The 12359-nt window shown below is 33.6% G+C and overlaps 1 protein-coding gene across 6 annotated transcripts in view; it reads left to right on the top strand.

Moving 5' to 3' along the window:
- The window catches only part of ZC3H13 (zinc finger CCCH-type containing 13), a 95997-nt gene that overhangs the window by 22819 nt on the left and 60819 nt on the right, over positions 1-12359 (top strand). For all 6 annotated transcript variants that reach the window (XM_014789984.2, XM_087436049.1, XM_014789987.2 and 3 more), the window contains exon 5: positions 6736-6844. In XM_014789984.2, coding sequence (XP_014645470.1) covers positions 6736-6844 — 109 coding nt within the window. The remainder of the gene's footprint in view (positions 1-6735; positions 6845-12359) is intronic.

The following is a 12359-nucleotide window of genomic DNA, read 5'->3' as shown; positions in this document are numbered from 1 at the left end:
GTATTCCTTTTCTTTGATGAATTGATTGAGCATTTATTTATTTTAATTTTTATTTGTGTTAGTATTTGGTGCTGTAAACTTTTCTGATAACTGCTTTAGCTGAATTCCGTGGGTCTCATATGTTGTGTGTTTATCATCATTATTTTCAGGAAATTCTCTTTTGGTTTGAATTTCACCAATGATCCAATAATAGTTTAATGGCGTGTTTTAAAATTTTCAGATTGAAGAGTCTTTTGTTTGTTTGTATGTGTGTGTTCTTTTGATTAAAAAAAATTACTTCTTGGGCCAGCCCCTGTGGCCTAGTGGTTAAGTTCAGCACGTTGAGCTTCAGTGGCCCGGGTTCAGTTCCCCATGCTGTGCTGGCGGTCCACATAGTAAAAAATAGAGGAAGATTGGCATGGATGTTAGCTCAGGGCGAATCTTCCTCAGGGAAAAAAAATTACTTCTCTGTTATTGCTCTTTATATCTCTATTTTTTTTTAATTTGATGAGATTTCTTTGTGGCCTACAATGTCATCAGTTTCTCTGAATTTTCCCTGTATGCTTGAACAGAAGGTGTATTTTCTATTTTTTGGTTTTCAGGTTCTAAAGTATATTTAAAATGTCTGTTGTTTTGATCTTCTATATTTTTAATATCTGTCTACTTGATCTATCTTGGTTTGAGAATGTCTTTTTAAAATATTTTGTTAGTAGTGTGTTTCTGTCTAGTTCTCTCCCCATCTCCTATAGTTTCTGCTCTTCATTGCTGTATCATTGTGTACAGAGTTACTAATAACTGTTCTTTCTTCATTGTAATTTTTTAATGCAGTGTTTAGAGATGACTTGAATGTTGTTATCTGTTGAATGTTTTTGAAGTTTCTAGTCTTATTTATTTATTTGTGGCTCTGCTTATTCTAAGACAAGCTAATATAATTTTTGTGACCACTTCCTGAAAGAAAATCTCTGATAACCCTATTGTGAGATTTTTCTTAAATACAGTATAAGCAAAATAAACTACAGTTTCCTAAGTATAGACCTAAATTTCTTTACCGTATCTGTTTCTATAATATTCAGAGGATCTGAAATTGCACGTCTGTGAATAATTTTACAATTTCAAAATGTCAGATTATATGTATTCTAAAAGCTATAGACTGAGCTAAGTTGTTGGGCTAATGTTCAGGCCAAAAAACAACAATGAACCATTGCTGTTTATTATTTAAAGTTTTCAGCCTTAATCAGAAGTGTCCATTGAAAAGATTCAAAAACATTAAAGTGAGAATCATAATCTTTTTAAAATTAATAATAGCTTTTAAAATTGTTAATAGCTTTGATATAATACGTGGTAGTAAATGACAGAAAAGAAAAATGTGGATTAACATTAATTCTAGGGCTGCTGAAAGAAAATTCAGGAATTTGCTGATAATGTTAGTGTTTTGTGAAACTAAGTATACTTTTAGAGCAATAGGATTTGGAATCATTATTCTTTAAAAATAAAAGGGAAGAAAAACATACACTTTGTATAAAAATTGAATGTTTAAAAACTTGATATTATATTCTCAGTGTGGTAGGGAATTATTATTATGAATGATAAGAGCTTTAGGCTAGTAATGGACAAATTTATATAAATATTCTAAAATGAATATTGGTAAAAGGGGAGAACTTTGTTGGTATATAAGTAATTGAGTCATTCTTTGACTAAATGTTCTGAGATAATTTTTGTCTGTTACTCTCAAAGAAAGTTCCTTCAAGTCATTTTGGAAAGATTTAAGGAAATCAGGTGTAAGAGATGAGATTATATAGTATAAATGGAAGAGGTAGTTGAAGTAGATTTTTTCCCTTCCCATCTTCTTTTATCTCATCTAATGCATTTAACACTTATTAATACTCCTCTCAGTCATTAACCAAGCAGAAACTCACGTTGATAGACTTGATCTTAGGCACAAAATGTCAGTTGCACTAGTGTGGCATAGAGTGGCTTGACCTGACAATAGGTGTGGATAAGTCGAAGTGGAACTAGTTGACTATGCTTTAAACAATAGGCAGAGTTTGGTATGATTGCAAAGGAAGTATTAATCTTCCTCTTTCAGCATTATTATGGACTGTGTACTCTGAGGGTACTCCTACTACAATAAAACTAGATCCTGGATAAGCAACAACAAACACATTTTTAATGCATTGCTGTTTACACAAAACATTAGCAAAAACAAAGAAACAAAAACAGAAAATTGAATCTAAGAATTGAGCAGCAAATATGAAAGCTGTGGTGACATTGAGCCTTCTCCAAGTATTAGAGCTGGTCGGAGACTAAGCCTTGGCTCATCTGTGAAGAGAGAATTGGTAAATTGGAAGATGGAACTGAAGAATTTATTCAGAATGCAGCATGTAAAGACAAGGTTACAGAAAATATTGAAGATGCTCAGAAATGTGGGAGAAATACTAAGAAAATCTAATGTACATCTAATTGGAATCCTAGGAATAAGTAGAATGTGGAAAGGGCAGCATTCAAAGAAATAGAGGCCGAGAATTTTCTATAATTGATGAAACATAAATCTACAGATACAGAAAGCACAATACATATCAAGTAGAATATTATCTTGAAATTGCAAAACACTAGAGGCATAGAGAAAATTTTAGAAACCTGGAGAAAAAAGGCAAATCTTCCTCTAAAAGAGCAATAGAATGACATTTGTAACAACAATGGAAACCAAAAGACAGTGGAATAATATTTTCAGAGTGCTGAGATATCTGTCAACCCATTGTTATTTACCTAGCAAAACTGTTTTTCAAGAATGAGGATATAATAAAGAAGTTTCCAGATAAAATTGAGAGTGTTGACTACCAGGAGACCTTCACTAGAGAATGCCTAAAAGGATATACATATGGAAGATGGAAAATGACCTTAGAAGGAGGGTCTGAAATGTGAATAGTAAAGGTGAACAGAGAAGATGGTTACTAGTTTGGAAAGTCTGTTATGGCCTATGCAGTTGTCAGAAGTGTGGCATTTACTTTGAGAAGGTGAAGTATAGTACCAAAAGTGTAGAGTAAATTGTTTTTAGCTCCCCAGAATTCATTCCTTCGTTTTTTCTTTTTGTAGTAACATTGTGGTTTGGAGAATTGACCCCAGGTTCATTGCTGGGCCCTGATTTGTCTAATGTAGTCATGATAATCTCATTCTCCTTGCTGATTCGATTGATTCAGGAACCAGGCCTAAATCATTTAGCCTCTGGCCATTACCTTGATATCAATTATTGGTTCAGATGTGGCTGTGTGAGTGAAATTGGCCTACTCAGACTGAAGAAAAGAATTCTTATTTTGTGGTTGGAGAGAGGCACACTGAGGAAACCTGGATTGCTTGTTATTATGGTAAAAGAAAATATGCCTTAATGTGAAGTCAACATTAGGAATAGCAGAGCAGTGAGAAAGGAAAAAAACAACAAGAAAATTCGATGTCTGATGATTTCAGCATGTTACTAAATCATCCCGCCCTGAAGTTTACCCTATTTCTAGACTTCATTTTATGTGAGATTGTAGTCTAAATTTATATAGTTTAGAAGATTATAGTTTCTTTTTTAAACTCCTTCCTTCAAAAACCAAGGTAGACTTCATTGATAATAGTGTGATTTCAGTTCTACACCAGGAGAAGTAGCTGCTCTGGCAGGACTAGGTTAACTTATACGTTTTACTGAAGCACACTGTCAAATTAGTTTGCCCAGAGAAGATGACAGTGATGAGAGGTGTGAAAATCATGAAATGTTAATGTGTGATCAATGTGTACAGTGTCTTTGGCCTGGCATAAGAGGATAGTGAAGAGATTTAGTAACAGTGTTCAGATATTTACAGGGTTATCATGTGGAAGAAGTGTTAGATTTGTTTTGCACGATTCCAGGCGTCAGAACTACTTCCAATCAGTAGAAATTCTGGAGAGGTATAAGAAAGTTGTGATCATTGTAAGAAAGAATTTTCTAATAATTAGAACTGTCTGAAAATGGGGCCAAAGGGGGTACAACAGTGAAGAGCTATCAGTGGAGACCTTGGGAGTAAATTTTTTTCCTGAAATTCTTCTAACAGAAGACTTCTATAGCCATGCAGTATTTAAGAAGAAATTTTCTACAAGGGGTGAAAGTTTGGATTATATTGCTTACAAAGACCTCGAACACTTTATTATTCTAGTTGCTGATCTAGTTATTATAATACTAGTTTTCAACTCTTTTAGCCTCAATACTTCTTTTTAGATCAAATTCTTGGTGATGCTTCCTTACTATCAAAAAAAAAATTCATAGTGAATATAATCTTCCCATATGTATAATGTTTAAGAAATGAATATGAATATAAGATAAAGTAGAAATAAAATGAAAGTAATTTAAAGTAAAAATCCACAGTTGTTTGTTGCATTTCTGAAATGTAAGAAACTTTTAAAACCACGCATTTTCCCTAAGTTAGGCATAGACTTATTTGGCAGCAAAACTTGATCTTAATTGACATGAAGCTAGTTATAGTTTTTATGCAATTGGTGAATTCACATGTTGTGCTGCAGAAATGTTAGTATGTTTGATCACAGGTTGCTGCTCCAGACTCTGCTGTCAGTGTACCTTAATATATTTTGAAATCCAAAAAAATTCTGAATTTTTAAAATATCTTGTCCCAGAGGTACTGGCTAAAATATTGTGGTTCTTTAACAAGTATTTCAACATGTACATGTTCCAGGATAACTAATTTAGAATACATCATAAAGTGATCAGATGTCTGCACTTTAACTAATATGTTTGAATTTAAGACAAGTAAGATGACAAGCCATTCTGTTCAAGAAATACAGAAAGGTCAAAGAACAGACCATTCTGTACTTCGTGTGACAAGTAATATCAGACCCTATTCATTTGAATGTGATAAGAAAAAGGGGAAATAACTTTATTTGACAAAGGAATAACATGCCTAAACAAGTTATACACTGTTAAAGTGGAGAAAATGAGGAAATATGACATTTTTAAAAATGACCTGAGCCTTCTTAATAAGTGTTATCAAAATAATTTCCTATATTATGATTTGAGGCAGGATAGTGACAAAGTTTTAGAAGGAAACATATCTCCTACCCTGAAATTTCGCCACATATTGAAGCCTGCATTCAGTCTGTAGTACTTAATAGTAGAAGTTATGTATGATCTCTGGGGACAGTATCAGAGTCGTATTGAAAAATAGTAGGCAACTCAAAATTTATATCACTTTAATATGTAGGGTAAATATGAAATATTTACATAAATTATTAATGAAATTATTACGTTTCTGATTCTAAATCTGTTAAAAATATTCTGTTACCAATTTGCAGATTATTTTGTTTATTTTGGAGTACCAGCACTACTGCTCTGAAAACTTTTTCAACTTAACTTGTAGTTGGATATTACATAATACTTTAATAAGACAGAAAACACAGAATATATTATTCCATAATTTGGGGATAACTTCCTATAAAAATTTTTGATACAATATGTACTAATGTATATTTATAGTGGGTTTAATCCATAGAACATTCAGAAGTTGCATGGGATATGCAATAGTTCTTCATTGATACTTGACAGAATATATTTTCAGAATAAAAATTGTGTTCCTTTTTTCCTTTTGTCTTACGTATAAATAGAAGCTCATTTCTTTTTTTTTGACCTTTTACCGTTTTTCCATAGCTGGTTCTACTCTTGTATATCTTTTAATGATTTTTGTCTGCCTTTGTTGTCCTACTAGCAACCATATATGCCGTTTAGCAAGTAATGCTTACAACAGGACTGCATACCTAAATATGTAAAATTTAGGGCCAGTTATAATATATACTAGAATTCTTTAAAAAGAAGACTTCACAGAGAAATTCATTTATGGTTTAAGCAGCCAAATTTTATGTCTAGTAATGCCCAGAAAGAACTTCCAGCACTTATTGTTCTTGTCTGTTAGTCCTTCATAGTCAGGATTTAGAGTGTTAAGTGAAACACTGTGATGGGTAAATAACAGTTATATGACACTGGTTACTTTAGTTTCTTACCACTTAGTAAAATGTGATTTGGAGTCTTTATGTTATGTAATTGGATACTTATTAAATTTTATAAGCTGAATTACGATTGTTTTGTCTAAAGGCTGCTGTTACACCTGGAGTAAAATGTAAAACCTTCTGTTTTTTAGCTGCAATATAAGGACTAATGTTCTATTTTAGCTACCATTTTGGTTTCATCAACATAGGGAAAATCTCTTTTAAAAGCATTTATAAAATTATTAAATGAGTTTGGATTTATCTTTAGGTATGTAGGAAAATGCTCTTACGTTAGTGTATGGCAAGTCGTAGATCAGCAATTATTTTTGAGAGTCTGCTGTGAATGGTGCAGCCCTTTTTTAGTCATTTTTTAATAGTCATAAATCCTTCTGTTACATTTTATCCATTTTAAACTGTCTTTTCCCCTGTGATTTTCACATAGAAACTTAGTATGTAGTATACTTTCAAATGCTTATTAAAGTATTAGATTTGCGTTCTGTATTTTAAAATCTTAGTCACTCCTTACATTTACTAAGTTGCTGTTCTTTAGGAAAATAGAGTATAGTGTTTTCATTGTGGTGCTACACTAGAGCTTGTCACTTCCTCTCATTCGTCGATAAGTAATTATTTGCAAAACTTATTCTTTAGTGAAACAAAGGTGAATGAAGTTAGAAATATTCTGTATTACAGTAACTACTTCATATGGTTTTTAAAAATATAGTAATCTGTATGTATGTATGTACTTTTTAGAAAGACTCTTCAAGAGGGAGACATAGGGAAAAGGAAGACATAAAAATCACTAAGGAGAGAACTCCAGAAAGTGAAGAAGAAAATGTAGAATGGGAAACTAATAGAGATGGTGAGTTTCAAAAATCTTTGTTTATATAGTCAATTTATTTATTATTCACTTTGTAGACTTTTTGTGGGCTTCAAAACACTTGTCTCAACTGTGATCTCCCTATTGTTTCAGAATCATCTTATTGCCTTGTTTTTACCTTATTGAGTTATAATGCAGAAAATGGCATATAGTAGCAGAACAAAGGCAGAGAAAGCTGTTTGCACTGTGTTTTTCAATTTCCCCGTTCTCTTTCCCCCCTAAAACTTTATTATGCAGCACCACAGTCCTTTGGAATTTTGTTACATTTGTAAAACTTTTAAATTCTTCAATACCAAGGTTAAAAAAATTAAATCTAAATTTATGTTTGTTTTACATAAAATATTAAAGGTGAGATTTTTTAAATCTTAAAGACCTGGGAAAATTATTTCCAAGAAATTGTTGACTTTCATCTTTCAGAAGAAATCTTAATCAGATGATAATTGAGACCTGGGATTTCTTCATGAAAAATTAGCAAAATCATCTTTGAGTCTTGTCTTAACAAATAAGCATTTATTTTCCACACCATGAATGTTCTCTCTTCTTCACTTCTGGAAGCCGAGCACTATAGCCTTACACTACCAAATACAGAGAAAGGGAACTCTACGTTTGTTGAATGCATTGGATATGCTGGGCATTTTAATGTAAGTCATATAATGACCTCAGTAATTCATTAGCTTTTTTACTCTACTTATAGATGACAAAACTAAAGAGTTTAAGAATGTAAGCCACTTCCTCAGCAGTAAGCTGAAAACTTAGACCAGGGGTTAGAAAATTCTAGCTTCTGAGCCAGGCACTTGTTTTTGCAAATAAAGTTTTATTGGGACACAACCATGCCCATTTGGTTACATATTTTCTGTGGTTGCTTTTGAACTACCATGGATGAGTTAAGTACTTGAGACAGCCAGGAGCCTGAAGCCCAAAATATTTACTACTGTATTTAAGAACAATCTCTTAAGACACATAGACTAATACTTGAAAAGTACTCTAAATGCTTCTGCAGTAATTTGAACATCAGTACTTTTTAAGGAAATCCATTCCATCTTTGGACAGTGTTGTCTGTTAAAAAGTTGCTTCTAAGAACGAATAGGAAACTTCCCTATGATTAGTTCATTGGGATTTTATAAGCCAATTTAATACCTCCTACAAGACAGTAAAGGCAGCTATAATGTCCTATTGTAGTTAATTAATTAGTTAATATATTGAAATAAAATATTACACACCTTTACTGTTCAAGATTGGATAGCTAACTTTTCCTTACATACTAAGGGATTACCTCTTAACACACCCAACATTCTTTCTTTTCATTTTAAGTATTTTTGGAAAAAATATATTCTGAAATATATTGGATACTTCTTATCTTCAAAAGTAAAAATTTCTCTGTTCCTATTACAATAATGCATTGCAATTATTGAAAATTTAAAAGATTCAGAAAAGCCTAAGTCAGTTCTCTCCTTGTCTTCATAGGAGCTGTTTCAAACCCTCTCCTTAAAATCTCCAATGCCTTCATTTCTCCTGCTTGTTACTTACTCACAGAGATGATGGAACTCTTTATCTACAAACTCCCTCAACTTCTTCCCACCACACCTACAAACTAGTCTTTTATTTATACCTAAACTTTTTTACTTCCCTCTTGTTCTGTGTAAGAGGCCTGCCTCCTGCTGTATAAGGTTATATTCCCCTGTATTCTGGATCTGATTTCCTCCCACCTCTGCAACCTTATTCATTTATTATACGTTCTCTTTATATCTTTAACATCCATCTTGACGCATTTTCTCTTCTCCCTTATTACTTTTAGCCATCACCCTGCTTATCCCTACTTCACAAGTAAATTCTTGAAAGAGTTCTATACCTTGCCATCTCTACTTTTTCACCTCATACTTGTTCAGTCTTCTGATCCATGTTATCATTAAAACTGCTCTTCAAGGTCACTAATAACCTCCTCTTTGCTAACTAAATGGAGACATACTTGTCTCCGTCCTCTGTAACCTTTCTGCAGCATGTGACACATCTGAGAGCCTCTGTCTTCTTGAAACACTTTCCCCTTGGCTTCCATCTATCACTCTGCAAGTTTTCTGTCTTCTTGTTCAAGCCCTTTGGTCTTACATAAAGGCTCCTTGTATTCTATCTGCCCCTTAAATGTTGATTTCCAAGTCTTTGCTCTAAACTATCATCTTTAAAAGAACTCAAGTGATTTTACTACAAGAGCCTTTTATGTATGAAATTCTTTTAGAAGGTGAGTAAATGGCTTTTTTTTTTTTTTTTGTGAGGAAGATCAGCCCTGAGCTAACATCCGTGCTAATCCTCCTCTTTTTGCTGAGGAAGACCGGCTCTGAGCTAACATCTATTGCCAATCCTCCTCCTTTTTTTTCCCCCAAAGCCCCAGTAGATAGTTGTATGTCATAGTTGCACATCCTTCTAGTTGCTGTATGTGGGACGCGGCCTCAGCGTGGCTGGAGAAGTGGTGCGTCAGTGCGCGCCCGGGGTTCCGAACCCGGGCTGCCAGTAGCGGAGCACACGTACTTAACCGCTAAGCCACGGGCCGGCCCTGTATGGCTTTTATAGTAGTTCTACATATAAAATACTCACATGGCTATTTCTTATGTTTTCTCTTGATTGAAACTCACAGATTTTGATCGTTGTGTATCTCTGTGGTTTAAAAGTGTCTGTCTGAAGGATATTGAAGCATGGAGTTAGTCACTCACCTCAAACCCCAGGTAGTGAGACTGAACTGGTTTAGTAGACTTAGCTTCTGCACTTTCAATCTAAAGTGAATAGCAATTTTAAGTTGGCTCAGTAGAAATTGGTCTTTATTAATATTCTCAAACTTTTTGGTCTCAGAATACTTTTCACTCTTTTTAAGGACCCCAAAGAGCTTTTGTCTTTGCAGATTGTGTGTGTCAGTAATTACCATCTTAGAAATTGAATCTGAGAAATTTTTAAAATATTTATTCATTTGACAATGGCAATAATAAATATCCCAACATATACTTTTATGGAAAATGACTGTGCTTTGGAAAGCAAAAATAAAAATTGTGAGGAAGTGGCGATGTTTTACATGTTTCTGCAAATCCTCTTAATACCTGGCTTAATAGAAGATATCTGATTTTCGTATCTGCTTCTACATTCAATCTGTTAGTGATATCACATATCCTGTGACTTCTAGGAAACTGCACTGTATACTCAGGAGAGAATGAGTAAACCAGGCAAATAATGTAGTATTACAGAACTATTTGTGATCTTCTGGAACTTTCGAAATTGTCTCGGGGACCGCCAGGAATCCTCAGACCACTCTTTGAGAACTACTTGTCTCTAGAAGCAGCTTCTAGGACTTTTGTTTGTTTTCTCCTTGCCAAGCTTATCCTTTTCTCACTTTTAATTTTTCCTTCCGGATAAAATCATGCTCTCTCAAGGCATCATTAACATCTATGTATCAATGACTCAAATATCTGGAGCTCTCAATTGAGGCATCTACCAACTGGATATCTCCATCTGAGTTCCATATGTTAAGATAGATATATATAGAGTTCTGACATTTCTTCCTACTGAATGTCTTTTAGAACCACCTATTTCTCTAAATTACTACTCATATTCTAGTTCTTAAGATATTTATTTATTGCCTATAAATGTATTTTACCAAAATAACCTCCTGCCTTGAGGTTAGTCTTGTCTCCTAATTCATTTCCCACTTGAAAGCCAGAATAATGTTTAAAAATATTTTTTTACTAAAGTATAATATACATTCAGAAGAGTGCACGATTCTCATGTGTGCAACTCATGGAATTTTCACAAACAGCAGCCTTGTATAACCAGCACCCAAATCAATAAGTAGAAAATTGCCAGTATCCTATAAGCCGCCTTGTGTTCCCTTTCCACTCGCTACCTCCCAACCCGTCTCCAAAATGTAACTACTGTCTGATTTCTACCACCATTGATTATTTTGTCTGTTTTTGACTTCTGTGTAAATGGAATCTATAGCAAGTACTCTTTTTGTTTTTAGCTTCTTTTGCTTACAATATATTTGTGAGATTAAACCATATTATTTGTTGTCCATACTTGTAGTTAATTCTTATTGCTATAAAGTATTTCATTGTATGAATATACCATAATTTATCCATTCTGCTCTTGATAAACAATTGAGTGATTTCCGATTTGGGGCTGTTATGAATAAGGTGCTATTACTATTCTTAATCATATCTTTTGGTAACTGTGTATCCATTTCTCTTGAGCTTATGCCTGGGAGTAAGATACTGGGTCATGGAGTTTGCATATGTTCATCTTTAGTAGATAATGTCAAGTCAAAAATGGTTGTCATTACCCATGTGATATTTTTTACCTTTTTCGTCTTAACCATCCTGGAGGTGTGTAGTGGTATCTAACTGTTTTAGTGTGCATTGCCCTAATGACTAATGAAGTTGAGGACTTTTTCACGTTTGTTGACCATTGTATAACCTGTTTTGAAAACTGGCTATTCCAGACTTTTGCCTATTCTCCTATTGTGTTATCTATTTTTTAATTGTTGAGAATTCTTTATATATTCTGGATATAAGATCTTTATCAGATATATGTATTGCAAATATCTTCTCTCATTCTGTGAGTTGCAAAGTGAGCTTTTGAAGGGATAAATTGGTTCATTTCATTCCCCTGTTTAAAATTCTCTGATTTCCCATTGCCTTCAGGATCAAGTACAAATTCTTATAGTACCTATAAAACTTGTTATTGTCTAGTTGCTTCCTGTATTTCAGTCCCCCACCCCCAAGTCTGTGTTTTCTGTTTGGTTCCTTGAACTTCTCTTATTTGTTTACCATAAGGACCAATGCAGTAACATAAAAAGCAAAAAGTATCATTGCAGTAGAAGAGACAATGTATGAACCTTGAAGGTTGGTACATCCTCCTATAATAAGGCATAAAGCCCAGAAGCCATAAAAGATTTGATTACATAAAGATTTAAATTTTCTGTAAAACTAAACACAGAAGTTAAAAATAGAAATATTTGACATGTGTAGCATGTAAGCATATAGTAAAAACACTATGTACCTATATAGTCATGCGTCACTTAACAATGGGGACGTGTTCTGAGAAATGCGTCGTTAGGCAATTTCATCATTGTGGGAACATCATAGATTGTACTTATATAAGCCTAGATGGTATAGCCTACTACACACGTAGGCTAATGGTACTAATCTTATAGGACCACTGTCATATATGCAGTTCGTTGTTGTCTGAAATGTCATTATGCAGCACATGACTGTAATGAGCTTCCACAAATAATATAAGAAAAAGATAGTCCAGTTGAAAAATGGGCAAAAAAATCCCAAAATTGGGTAGGTAATTCATAGAGGAAATAGAAATGGCCAGTAAATGCTCAGGCTTACTGCAGGAGAATGCCAACGAAAATAAAGACATAGCATTTTTCATCCATCAGATTGGCAGAAATGAAAAATACTAATATTATCAAGTGGGAGTTTACGTTGGTAAAGCTGTGGAGTGCAGTTTGGCA

This window comes from Ceratotherium simum, chromosome 10 (assembly GCF_057802395.1).
Source record: "Ceratotherium simum simum isolate JZ-2026a chromosome 10, ASM5780239v1, whole genome shotgun sequence".
Classification (NCBI taxonomy): domain Eukaryota; kingdom Metazoa; phylum Chordata; class Mammalia; order Perissodactyla; family Rhinocerotidae; genus Ceratotherium; species Ceratotherium simum.
This window is presented reverse-complemented; position numbering and strand designations above follow the sequence as displayed.